At 44.3% G+C, this 14752-nt stretch overlaps 1 protein-coding gene across 1 annotated transcript in view; it reads left to right on the top strand.

Annotated features, from left to right (window-relative positions):
- The window catches only part of VAV2 (vav guanine nucleotide exchange factor 2), an 832583-nt gene that overhangs the window by 568832 nt on the left and 248999 nt on the right, over nucleotides 1-14752 (top strand). The window contains exon 4 of the mRNA XM_078641956.1: nucleotides 14259-14327. Within this exon, the coding sequence (XP_078498082.1) occupies nucleotides 14259-14327 (69 nt within the window). The remainder of the gene's footprint in view (nucleotides 1-14258; nucleotides 14328-14752) is intronic.

Here is a 14752-nt window from a genome sequence, read left to right on the forward strand (position 1 = left end):
TGCACTCACTACTCTGCACTCACTACTCTGCTCTCACTACTCTGCTCTCACTACTCTGCTCTCACTACTCACTACTCTGCTCTCACTACTCTGCACTCACTACTCACTACTCTGCACTCACTACTCACTACTCTACACTCACTACTATACACTCACTACTCTGCACTCACTACTCTGCACTCACTACTCACTACTCACTACTCACTACTCTGCACTCACTACTCACTATTCTGCACTCACTACTCACTACTCTGCACTCACTACTCACTACTCTGCACTCACTACTCTGCACTCAGTACTCTGCACTCACTACTCTGCACTCACTACTCACTACTCTGCACTCACTACTCTGCACTCAGTACTCTGCACTCACTACTCTGCACTCACTACTCTGCACTCACTACTCTGCACTCACTACTCTGCACTCACTACTCTGCACTCACTACTCTGCACTCACTACCTGCACTCACTACTCTGCACTCACTACTCTGCACTCACTACTCTGCACTCACTACTCTGCACTCACTACTCACTACTCTACACTCACTACTATACACTCACTACTCACTACTCTGCACTCACTACTCTGCACTCACTACTCACTACTGACTACTCTGCACTCACTACTCACTATTCTGCACTCACTACTCACTACTCTGCACTCACTACTCTGCACTCAGTACTCTGCACTCACTACTCTGCACTCACTACTCTGCACTCACTACTCACTACTCTGCACTCACTACTCACTACTCTGCACTCACTACTCTGCACTCACTACTCTGCACTCACTAATCACTACTCTGCACTCAGTACTCTGCACTCACTACTCTGCACTCACTACTCACTACTCTGCACTCACTACTCTGCACTCACTACTCTGCACTCACTACTCTGCACTCACTACTCTGCACTCACTAATCACTACTCTGCACTCACTACTCTGCACTCACTACTCTGCACTCACTACTCTGCACTCACTACTCTGCACTCACTACTCTGCACTCACTACTCACTACTCACTACTCTGCACTCACTACTCACTACTCTGCACTCACTACTCACTACTCTGCACTCACTACTCTACACTCACTACTCACTACTTTGCACTCACTACTCACTAATCACTACTCTGCACTCACTACTCACTACTCTGCACTCACTACTCACTACTCTGCACTCACTAATCACTACTCTGCACTCACTACTCTGCACTCACTACTCTGCACTCACTACTTTGCACTCACTACTCTGCACTCACTACTCACTACTCTGCACTCACTACTCACTACTCTGCACTCACTACTCACTACTCTGCACTCACTACTCTGCACTCACTACTCTGCACTCACTACTCTGCACTCACTACTCTGCACTCACTACTCTGCACTCACTACTCACTACTCTGCTCTCACTACTCTGCTCTCACTACTCTGCACTCACTACTCTGCACTCACTATTCACTACTCTGCACTCACTACTCACTACTCTGCACTCACTACTCTGCACTCACTACTCACTACTCTGCACTCACTACTCACTACTCTGCACTCACTACTCTGCACTCACTACTCACTACTCTGCACTGACTACCTGCACTCACTACTCTGCACTCACTACTCTGCACTCACTACTCTGCACTCACTACTCTGCACTCACTACTCTGCACTCACTACTCTGCACTCACTACTCACTACTCTACACTCACTACTATACACTCACTACTCACTACTCTGCACTCACTACTCACTACTCACTACTCTGCACTCACTACTCACTATTCTGCACTCACTACTCACTACTCTGCACTCACTACTCTGCACTCAGTACTCTGCACTCACTACTCTGCACTCACTACTCTGCACTCACTACTCACTACTCACTACTCTGCACTCACTACTCACTACTCTGCACTCACTACTCTGCACTCACTACTCTGCACTCACTAATCACTACTCTGCACTCACTACTCTGCACTCACTACTCTGCACTCACTACTCTGCACTCTCTACTCTGCACTCACTACTCTGCACTCACTACTCTGCACTCACTACTCACTACTCTGCACTCACTACTCACTACTCTGCACTCACTACTCACTACTCTGCACTCACTACTCACTACTCTGCACTCACTACTCTGCACTCACTACTCACTATTTTGCACTCACTACTCACTAATCACTACTCTGCACTCACTACTCACTACTCTGCACTCACTACTCACTACTCTGCACTCACTAATCACTACTCTGCACTGACTACCTGCACTCACTACTCTGCACTCACTACTCTGCACTCACTACTCTGCACTCACTACTCTGCACTCACTACTCACTACTCTGCTCTCACTACTCTGCACTCACTACTCTGCACTCACTACTCACTACTCTGCACTCACTACTCACTACTCTGCACTCACTACTCACTACTCTGCACTCACTACTCTGCACTCACTACTCACTACTCTGCACTCACTACTCACTACTCTGCACTCACTACTCACTACTCTGCACTCACTACTCACTACTCTGCACTGAATACTCACTACTCTGCACTCACTACTCTGCACTCACTACTCTGCACTCACTACTCACTACTCTGCACTCACTACTCTGCACTCACTACTCACTACTCTGCACTCACTACTCACTACTCTGCACTCACTACTCACTACTCTACACTCACTACTCTGCACTCACTACTCACTACTCTGCACTCACTACTCTGCACTCACTACTCTGCACTCACTACTCTGCACTCACTACTCTGCACTCACTACTCACTACTCACTACTCTGCACTCACTACTCACTACTCTGCACTCTCTACTCACTACTCTGCACTCTCTACTCACTACTCTGCACTCACTAATCACTACTCTGCACTCACTACTCTGCACTCACTACTCTGCACTCACTACTCTGCACTCACTACTCTGCACTCACTACTCACTACTCACTACTCACTACTCTGCACTCACTACTCTGCACTCACTACTCTGCACCCACTACTCACTACTCTGCTCTCACTACTCTGCACTCACTACTCTGCACTCACTACTCTGCACTCACTACTCACTACTCTGCACTCACTACTCTGCACTCACTACTCTGCACTCACTACTCACTACTCTGCACTCACTACTCACTACTCACTACTCTGCACTCACTACTCACTACTCTGCACTCACTACTCACTACTCTACACTCACTACTCTGCACTCACTACTCTGCACTCACTACTCACTACTCTGCACTCACTACTCTGCACTCACTACTCTGCACTCACTACTCTGCACTCACTACTCACTACTCTGCAATCACTACTCACTACTCTGCACTCACTACTCACTACTCTGCACTCACTACTCACTACTCTGCACTCACTACTCTGCACTCACCACTCACTACTCTGCACTCACCACTCACTACTCTGCACTCACCACTCACAACTCTGCACACTCACTACCCTGCACTCACTACTCACTACTCTGCACTCACTACTCACTACTCTGCACTCACTACTCACTACTCTGCACTCACTACTCACTACTCTGCACTCACTACTCACTACTCTGCACTCACTACTCTGCACTCACTACTCTGCACTCACTACTCTGCACTCACTACTCTGCACTCACTACTCTGCACTCACTACTCACTACTCACTACTCTGCACTCACTACTCACTACTCACTACTCTGCACTCACTACTCACTACTCTGCACTCACTACTCACTACTCACTACTCTGCACTCACTACTCACTACTCTGCACTCACTACTCACTACTCTGCACTCACTACTCACTACTCTGCACTCACTACTCTGCACTCATTACTCTGCACTCACTACTCTGCACTCACTACTCACTACTCACTACTCTGCACTCACTACTCTGCACTCACTACTCTGCACTCACTACTCTGCACTCACTACTCTGCACTCACTACTCTGCACTCACTACTCACTACTCTGCACTCACTACTCACTACTCTGCACACTCACTACTCTGCACACCCACTACTCTGCACACTCACTACTCTGCACACTCACTACTCTGCACTCACTACTCTGCACTCACTACTCTGCACTCACTACTCTGCACTCACTACTCTGCACTCACTACTCTGCACTCACTACTCTGCACTCACTACTCACTACTCTGCACTCACTACTCACTACTCTGCACACTCACTACTCTGCACACCCACTACTCTGCACACTCACTACTCTGCACACTCACTACTCTGCACTCACTACTCTGCACTCACTACTCACTACTCTGCACTCACTACTCACTACTCTGCACTCACTACTCACTACTCTGCACTCACTACTCTGCACTCACTACTCTGCACTCACTACTCTGCACACTCACTCTGCACTCTGCACTCACTGCTCTGCACTCTCACTCTGCACACTCACTCTGCACACTCACTCTGCACTCACTACTCTGCACTCACTACTCTGCACACTCACTCTGCACTGTGCCCACCGCCGATATCATGGAATCTTCCACCACACTTTCTAAAACTCTATAGTCCCGCCGATATCATGGAATCTTCCACCACACTTTCTAAAACTCTATAGTCCGAAGCATAATAGGCACAGGACCAAAAGAAGGGTAGACATTTGCTTAAAATAATCTTATTGTATTTATGAGAAGCAAAAGCGAGACTGTGAAATGTGCTGAATATCAGTTTGTTACGAATCAACAGAGTGGAGTTAGAGAACCAAGAAATAGTAATTTAGAATCCGGGTTAGAAGGAGTTGAGGATCAACAGGCGCGAAACAGCGTGGTGGGCGCGCACGAGACGCAGCGTGAGCGTGCACATCAGCTGAAGATCGCCGGAGAAGACACCGAGCCTGCCTGCTGCCTGACTTGCTGTGGAGGGAAAGAGCCTGGTGAGTGGGGGTAGAGGGGGGGCGGCAGAGAGGGAGTGGGCAGAGAGGGAGTGTGTGTGTGCGTGTGCGTGTGTGTGTGTGTGTGCGTGTGTCTGTCTGTCTGTGTGTGTCTGGTGTGTGCCTGCCTGCCTTTGTGTGTGCTCGTCCACAGACCCTGGTCGGCTCGTGCACCGCTCTGTACTCCCTTGCGAGCTTACTCGGCGACAATAGTTCTCGTTGCCGAGACCTAAAAAGCACCTTGTGCCAACATTAACCTCAGGAGATTTAGCCCTTCCCTGCTGACCTGATCAGTAGTGAATGTTGACTCTTTTAAAAAAAAAAACCTTTTTTTATTGATTTGAACATTAGGGCAAGAAAATGACATTCATTAGTGATTCATAATTGGCTATAATCACAACAAGACTTCATGACAATGCCACACATTTCCCAACCAACATTGACAGACCATTACAGACAGCCTCCCTCCCCGACCCGTTGACTCTTCTTTAGTCTTGACTTGCCAGGGACCTCTGGTTCCCGATCTGACGCTGCAAGGATGGTGTCATGAAGAGCACCGCCAAGCAGAACTGATGCTTGTGTGCATTGGAGCGTGCAGTGTGGAGTTCCTGTAGGCTCTTAGGAAGCGGCGTACTGCCCATTTGGGATTTTCACTCTGCTCCACTCCTTTGCAAAGAACCTTGTTGTGCGTGTCGATAAAACATTCCTTTTCCTCATTTATTTGATGTTTGATGCTCAAGGCTTTCAGGTGTTCTTGAAACTTACCTCCTTTGAAGGCAGGTCCATTGTCTTTTTTGAGGATTGTTGGCAGACCATATGCAGTCAATACTTTTTCTAATTTTGGTTGTATGTTCTTAAAAGCAGTTTATGCAACAAAATATGTGTGCCCAAGGAACGCGAGGACATGCTGAAAACTAAGGCCCAACTCGGAGTAGAAAAGTCTGATTTCTCTACAAGGACAACCTTGTGGAAGAAGTCATATGGAGTTGGCACCTTTGCCAAACAACTGAAGCAGCATATATTGATCAGGTGTCAATAAAAACCAACAGCTGCTCATCTGGCATAAGGCAGACATCCCTGCTAGCTCAGGACCATGGTATAATGTAGACATTCTCTGTGATTCGAGGACATGTTCCTGGTTCAGTTGTTTTGCTCAGCTCCCAACTCCATATGGAGAAACAGGACTTTTTCCCCTGAGTAGGGCCTTAGTTTTCACCATGTCCTGGTGCTCCCTTAGTGCACTTATGTTGTTGCAGTGTAACACAACATGCTTAAATTGTTGTGCATCCTCCTCAACAAAGTTTTTTCTATTCGCCAATTTGCTAGCTGTATAACTCAATGTTGCAGTTCCCGCAGCAGAACTATTTTGTTTCCTTGTCTGATATGATTAACTTATCACCTATCCTCCACAACTCAGTACGAGTAAGCAAAGTGGTTGCTTCTTTCTTATGAAGTCCAGCAAGAAACCTCTTCCAGAAATTAGATTGGACAGTGTCAACCACCAGCTGAATTTACCCATCTACTGCGAAGCCTGTGCTCTCTCTGTTACTGTTATTACCATTGGATAGGCAGTCTGTGTCACAAAGCATGTGTAGTCCTCTGTGATGTTTGCACTTTCTTGGTTTCAGTAGTTGCAAACTGCTGAGTGACATAAGGTATAGTCCGCTAGATTGTACGGTCCTACCCTGTATCATACTAAAAATTGGTATTTCTGCAACTGGAGAGACAACTTTTCTATTCTAGGAGGTGGGTTTTGATCAGGTCCCCTGAATAGTAGCACACACATTTATTATCAGTAATGACATTGAAGTTCTAGCCATAATAGATCACACAAAAATTATTGCAGTCCCACTTTATAGAAAGCGCTTCCTTCTTATCCGTGAGTACTGTTTCTCTCTGTCAGTCAGCGCTGTTCTAGCGAAATGTGATGGGGCTCTATCAGTTGCTCTGGTGTTCTTGTAATAGTACTTCACCCAGAGATGCAGGGTTAGCATTACAATTATCTCCATCACTGCTTTAGTACTCAAGTAGCACATGATTGTGGCACTCAAAAGGATTGCTTAATTATTTGTAATTAAATGCAGATTTATGTTCATACGACCACTTCCAAAACTACAGCTGCTGATTTGGTGAGATTGAGTAAAGGGTTGTGTTAGAATGTGTTAGGCATGAAATGACCAAAGTATTTCACCAACCCCAGAAGAGCTGCGTACGTCTGTTACAATCTGGGGAGATGGTGCACTGCCAGTGTTCTCAACGTTACATGAATCTAAACCTATACTCTATTATGAGATGATGTATCCAAAAAACCTTATACTGTCTTTCAGGAATTAATATTTTTTACTGGGAAACATGCAACTGGCCTTTTTCAGGCATTGCACCATGTTTGAGTCTTCTATTATTTTATTGAGCGAATACCTAAGATGAGTACATACCCCTTATGTTGATGATGTTATCTAGTCCTGATTGCGTGTCTTGATAGCTTTCTGGAATTCATCAGTGGCTGAGGACATGCCGAAGCATTGTCTTTTGTACTGTCCTAGGCGTGCAGGGATTGAGAGGGTTGTAATGTAGCACCTTGCATCACTGAGTACCAGTAAATGGTAGCCTGAGTCTAAGTACAGCTTAGAGAACCTTTGGTACCATTGAGGACATCCAAAACGTCATCAGCCATGATAGTGAGTGTGGCATGCTTTCATGATGGCAATGTTCACTAATGTCTATGCAGATACATAAAGCTTCGGGTCACTTGGGATTCGTGGCTAGTACCATAGGCGATACCCAGACATTTTGCCAATTCACCTGCTCTATGACCTCTAGTTGCTCCAACCTGTGAAGTTCAGCCTTCTCTTAAGGTCCCAAATCCTTCTGCTTCTTTGGACCACTCGCTGTACAGACTTCACAACATGTAGGGTGAGGGTTTTGATTTCAAACAAACAACCTAATCCAGAAAAGACAACTTGCTAGTCTTTACACATTTTGTTAATGTTTCTTGTTTTCATTCTGTGTGAAAATAATACTTTGCAACTTACACATGCTAATTTAGGTGACAAAAATGTGAGCCTCTGTAAAGTTAGTTCTATGAGAGATGCTTAATTCAATTGTCCCGCTTACTGGCATTAGTTTGAGTCCCCAAATGCATTCATAGGTGTTTTTGCTGTGGTCAACTAGGACTGGGCATGAATTGCATGAACTCTTGTTTATGTCCATATGTTTACTTCACTAATGCCTCAAAGTCCGTCAGTGAGCTAAAAGTAAGTTTTGAATTTGTATTTCACATATTGGCAGTAGTCTTTTTTTCTAGGATGACCTGACGATGAATACTATCAAGAAGACTATTTCTTGCTCATGTTGACAATGTTATATGGTTAAGGAACCTCCCCCTTCAGAGGAATGTGGCTCGTGGTATAAAATGTAAGGATTTTGCAGTATCGGTGTATGTGTGGGCATTCAACCTATCCTGCTTCTGTGGCACTCCCTGGCAAGATGGTTGTGTTGCCCCCATGCAGAGCACGTTTCCCCCTGTGTTGGGTACCCATCAGCTGATTAACACACTACTTTGGCTGCATCTTCATCACTTACAAACCGTGCCTGCTGACATACTGCAGTCTCAGGGTTGTAGCCATCAATAAACAGTACCAGCTGATATACTACATTCTCAGGGATGCAACCATCATAAAACAGTACCAGCTGACATACTACAGTCTCAGGGATGTAGCAATCAATAAACAGTACCAGCTGACATACTACAATCTCAGGGATGTAGCAATCAATAAACAGTACCAGCTGACACACTACAGTCTCAGGGATGTAGCAATCAATAAACAGTACCAGCTGACATACTACAGTCTCAGGGATGTAGCTATCAATAAACAGTACCAGCTGACAAACTACAGTCTCAGGGATGTAGCTATCAATAAACAGTACCAGCTGATATACTACAGTCTCAGGGATGTAGCTATCAATAAACAGTACCAGCTGATATACTACAGTCTCAGGGATGTAGCTATCAATAAACAGTACCAGCTGACATACTACAGTCTCATGGATGTAGCAATCAATAAACAGTACCAGCTGACATACTACAGTCTCAGTGATGTAGCTATCAATAAACAGTACCAGCTGACATACTACTGTCTCAGGAATGTAGCAATCAATAAACAGTACCAGCTGACATACCACAGTCTCAGGGATGTAGCTATCAATTAACAGTACCAGCTGACATGCTAAACCTCAGGGATGTAGCTATCAATAAAAAGTACCAGCTGACATACTACAGTCTCAAGGATGTAGCCATCAATAAACAGTACCAGCTGACATGCTACAGCCTCGGGATGCAGCTATCAATAAACAGTACCAGCTGACATGCTAAACCTCAGGGATGCAGCTATCAATAAACAGTACCAGCTGACATACTACAGTCTCAGGGATGTAGCTATCAATAAACAGTACCAGCTGACATACTACAGTCTCATGGATGTAGCAATCAATAAACAGTACCAGCTGACATACTACAGTCTCAGTGATGTAGCTATCAATAAACAGTACCAGCTGACATACTACTGTCTCAGGAATGTAGCAATCAATAAACAGTACCAGCTGACATGCTAAACCTCAGGGATGTAGCTATTAATAAAAAGTACCAGCTGACATACTACAGTCTCAAGGATGTAGCCATCAATAAACAGTACCAGCTGACATGCTACAGCCTCGGGATGCAGCTATCAATAAACAGTACCAGCTGACATACTACTTTCTCAGGGATGTAGCTTTCTATAAACAGTACCAGCTGACATGCTAAACCTCAGGGATGCAGCTATCAATAAACAGTACCAGCTGACATACTACTTTCTCAGGGATGTAGCTTTCAATAAACAGTGCCAGATGACATACTACAGTCTCATGGCTGCAGCTATCAATGGTGCAGAGGCTCAGGCATATGAGGCCCTCCTCACCCCAGCTATAGCTGACCTTCAGTACCAAACCAGGAGGTCGGTGGCTCTTTTTTTCTTGCTTGCATTAAGGACAACAGCTTGGTCTCAAGAAAGCAAATGAAGACAGTGACACCATCACGTGACCAGAGGCACCCTTAGTTTAAATATCAAGTGATACACTTGTATGGGTTCCTTCTTTAAGGCTGGGCTGCCATTTCTGCTGGGATCTCCATTTGCTTGCCCACGCGGACTGAATGTATTATCATTAAATGCATTCTCCAGAAATGAGTTATGTTATACAACCGGCTCACTCAGGCTGCTTGTGGCAAGTTCCCTAAAAACGTCAATAAAAATATTACCAACACCGGTGTCCTCCTGCTCCTAGTTGGAAGACCTTTGCTGATAATATGTGATATGTTTCATGTTCTACAAAGCAATAGTGAGGGGCGTAGCTTGGTCAGTAAGATTGGGGCTGGTGTGAGCTTCAGGTTTTCCAACAATCACACTGGCATATAATGGTAAAATACATTATACAACAAGCAGGGTACATGATAGGGGCTTAAGGGGAAAAGGAAAGGGAGAGGAATGTGGAATTGTATGAGTACTAAGTGCGAGAAATACAATAATTAAAAAAAAAAAAATTATCAACATTTTTTAGGACTTTGAAAACCGAGATGAGAGAGAGTGTGTGTGCGTTTTTGTTGGTGTGCACATGCAAACATCCCAGGTGAAATCTGACAGACACCTCACCATACCCGACTGAAGGCATCTGAACCCGAGTATTCATCAGAAAATAAATTTATTAGAGGGGCGTAACATCCCAATCACCCCCCTTGAAGCTACGTCCCTGACAATAATTCATTCACCACAAGGAACAATCTATTTTTGCACATCCATCAGCAGTTGGCATGGGGTTTTAATGGAGGATAAGCAGTGTTGTGGTAGGTTGCGCTATGGAAGCCTCCATTTGCACCTTATTTGTGTCATTCAGCTCTGTTGGTCTGTTGATGGTAGAGGATGCTGAGTGCCATTAACAACAATTCTCTAGGTACCCGCAAGAAGTTCTGGCTGCCTTTGGGGGCGAGTGCTTGATTCCTTGTCCTTCCTCCTTTCTGCTTCAAATTTCTTGCAAGAACCCTATAATATGCGTTGTCACCAGAAATTCAATATCTACTTAATAAAGATGCTGCATATGCATTAACTCCAGTATATCTATGGCTTTACTCCCAGCAGTTGTCTGTTGGCGCATCACCGCTGATCGTCCCAGAAGTGCTTGATCGCGAGCACGCTTGCCAGCTCCCGCACTCTCAAGCGGATTCTCCATCACTGGAGCTCACACACCAAATCATTCTTTTTCATCATATTCGACTGTACTTATCCCTTGATATTCCCCTCGCTCACATTATGCTCCGCCTCCCTGGCTGCAGTGGCTTCCGCTAACCATTGAGCCCTGTTTTGAGATTCCGTCTGGAGATACCATCGAGGGACGAGAGAGAAAATGGGTTGGAAGCGGAGAGCTTTAATGTGAGTGAACTGGTCCCTCGATGCAGAAATGTAGTAAATGGCCCACGCATCGCATCTCTTGAAAGGAGCCATCTATCTCCGCCCAACGAATTGCTCCACTCTGAACATGCTCTATCTATGATTAGACTTACCTTACATGGGATGGATTGACCTTGATGAGGCCTGCTAACATTGCTGCAGATATTCATCCTATAAAAGTGATAAAGGAAGCATAGCAGGAATATGCACTCAAAAGGGCAGTGAAGAAAAACAAGCATTGGCAAAGCCAAGAGGGCTGGTGCTGGCTGCTGACCTTTAGATTTGTGAATCTTTTTTTGTATGCATTGTAGAAAAATAATCTCACACACACACTCTAATTCCCTTATTACAATTTACGATGCATCTAGTCTCCTGTAATAAAGAAATGACTTAGCTTTTCAACTGTAATAACTCATTGCAGTTGAGTTCTGATGTCAAAATGGCTGCCACTAGAGCCAGCAACCAAGGTGCAAGGCAGGACACAGAGCATAAAAAACACCAGTTTAAGAAAGACAAACAAAAATTAATCTTGGCTTTTCCTCCTCCTCTGATTTTCAAGATGAACCGTGAACCGCAATTAATAAACATGACAACATATTTATTAATTGCACGCATTGGGTAATTGTAGAAAAGATAGAATCTGTCTATAAATTCTGAGCTACAGTACTTTTTTAAAAAGCTGGCTTGTATTAAATGTATTCTAATATATTTTTGCAACAAATATCTAACTTCTTTTTTTGCTTTGTTTAATTTTGCACTAGGGATTATTCTTGTATTCTTCATGTTTGCAAACATGCTCTCTCTTTCATATGAAACGGCAATGGACCAATAATTTAAGTAGTTTGTGGGAATGGGGATGGTGTAACCATGTATTATGAGGAATAGCGCAACCCCTGCCATGTATTATAAGTATATTGCAGGTCAGCTTGGAGTTTCATGACCTAATAAAGTAATTCTGCCTTTGGCCTCCTTCCACTATATGGTCACAGAACTCCTCAGTGACTTGCAAAATTCCTATAATGTATGGCAGCGGGACTTCATTATATCAGTATAGGGGACTAATTATTGTGAGGTGTGCACATTGCAAAAGAGAAGCATGCCGTCACTCAGTCTGGTAAGTATATGGCTGAAGGGGCGGGACCACGTGCTCATTACTGTGTTCATTGGTGGGTGGCAGCAAAATGTGGATGACTCTTCAGCATATCTATAGATGAAGAGGGATTACTTAAATACTGTATAAGTAAATAGGTATTGTATGTTTATTTTTATTCAAATCAAATGTTCTTGGCTAATGCCACATCTAAGAAAGAATACTTTTGTTGGCTATCTATTCCGTTCCACCCACTCACGTAATGTGTCGCTTATTCAATTCAGCTCTAAGAACCTATTGTCATTGGCAGAAAATACAATAGTAGCAGACTGTAACTTAATACAAGTCAAGAAGAGTTGTCACCTGGCAACTATTTGACTGACATGATTGATTATTTTTTAGTCAATGCTTGCAAAATAACAAAACCGAAATTTGTCCCCATCTTTGAAATATACATTTTAAACAGTAAATTCAGCAAGAAATTACTTTAAAGTTATTTCCAAGCTATTTTTAAGTTGAAGTAAACAGAAGCAGGATTGCCAAGGCAATTAAAAAATATAGGGGGGATTAGAAAAAATCGTATTCAAGTAGCAGGCCGAGCCCCTCAATCTCAGAAAATAAACAAATGGGAGTTTTTTTCTGCGAAAGGTGGCAACCCTGTAGTGCAGAAAAATAGATGGCTAGTTGGAAACACCATTGACTCATGCATCATTTTACCCCACCTGGCCTCTTCATGCAAACACACCGGTCTATACAAGGCGGTCCTTCAGCTCCATCATGCCCTACTTAGCATGGTGTTGAACGGGACTTGAGAATAGGTCGAATTGTGGGAGTCCAACTTAGTAAAAACCTCAAACTGTTCAGGGAAGTTCGGCAGTTAACCTTGCAACGAATGGCGACCAAATCCGCTTCTACAGCGTGTTCCAAAGATGGCTGCTGCAGCGAGAGTTGGAGTGGCCTATTGGGCAGCCAGGCAGTGACCGATGGGCTGGTCTGACAGATCTGTGTGTGGGCCGGTTTTATAGCAGGTGAGCCGGTTTTTACAAACATTGTTTGCTGCAAGTACAATTTCATGCAGTCTCTTATACCCGATTTCCCACCGTGGGCCAATTTTTTAGCTAACTGGTTTGCTAACGCGGGCCACTTTTTTTTGGTGCCGGGGCCTATTTTATGGCCCAGACGACCCTGCCTGCAGCTGACTACATATCTCAGAATTTCTTCTCAAGACCGTTCTCCTCAATATACAGCAGCAGAGAATGTTCACGTTTTATTTAGGATTTCATTGCATGTACCACGTTGAGCATTTGTGGCCAGTATTACTTGCAATGCTTCCTTCACGAGTGGCATCAGTCACAGGGACAAGCTTGTAATGTTCTATGTATATAAGTTTAATAACATTTGATACAAAAGTGCCTGTCGCTGAAGTTCAAGATACCATTTTGCCATCTCTGTATTGATGCCCTGTTTCACTCTGTAGCAATTTTACCATTTTTAAAAATATTACTAATAAGAAGCATTGCAATGGCCGATCTAAAAGAAACCAAGTCTATTATAATGATAATAACTTCTTTTATGCCCAGATTGTCTGTTTCTTGGCACTGTACATACAAGTAAATAACCTGATAGTACCCATTGTTTTAGTGTCGGGATAGGTTCCTGTGCACCTGTAATAATGAACATTGACCTGTACAAAGCCAATGATGAATAAACACCTCGTTGAGGTGCCAGAGCCTCTCTCATGCCCTGACTTTCCCAGTGCACTTATCAGTTGTTTTTCTTTCTTTGAAGGTCTTTCCCCTCAGAAGAAACCACCGAGAACGAGGAGGATGTCTACCGCAGCCTGGAGGAGTTGGCAGAGTGAGTTTCTTTTCATTCTTTCTCCTGGGGTCTGGGAAGGTGCCCGGGTGCCCTGTGAAGCTGAGGGTGCGGTGCCTTTCATGTGTCTGCCAAGATGGCGTAATACTCCTTCTTCCATCTGACTGCTCCCCGCTGCGGCCTGAGAGCCCCCAGCATTGGCTCTTCCCATGGATGGTGCATCAGATGTTTGTTCTAACAGCCGCCATATTGAAGCGTGTAGGATAGACATGCACATAAGCCCTGGAGGGCAGAAGGTAGTCTTCAAAAATGTAAACTACAAGAATGTAGATTGCAAAAATGTAAACTTCAAAGTGTAGACTGCCAAAACAGAGACTGATAAAGCAGACTACGACAACAACATTTCAACAATGTAGACATCAACAAAAAAAACTTTACAAAATTCCCAAGTCCAGCCAATCACAATT

The sequence above is a fragment of the Lissotriton helveticus genome, chromosome 5_1 (assembly GCF_964261635.1).
Source record: "Lissotriton helveticus chromosome 5_1, aLisHel1.1, whole genome shotgun sequence".
In the NCBI taxonomy this organism is placed as follows: Eukaryota; Metazoa; Chordata; class Amphibia; order Caudata; family Salamandridae; genus Lissotriton; species Lissotriton helveticus.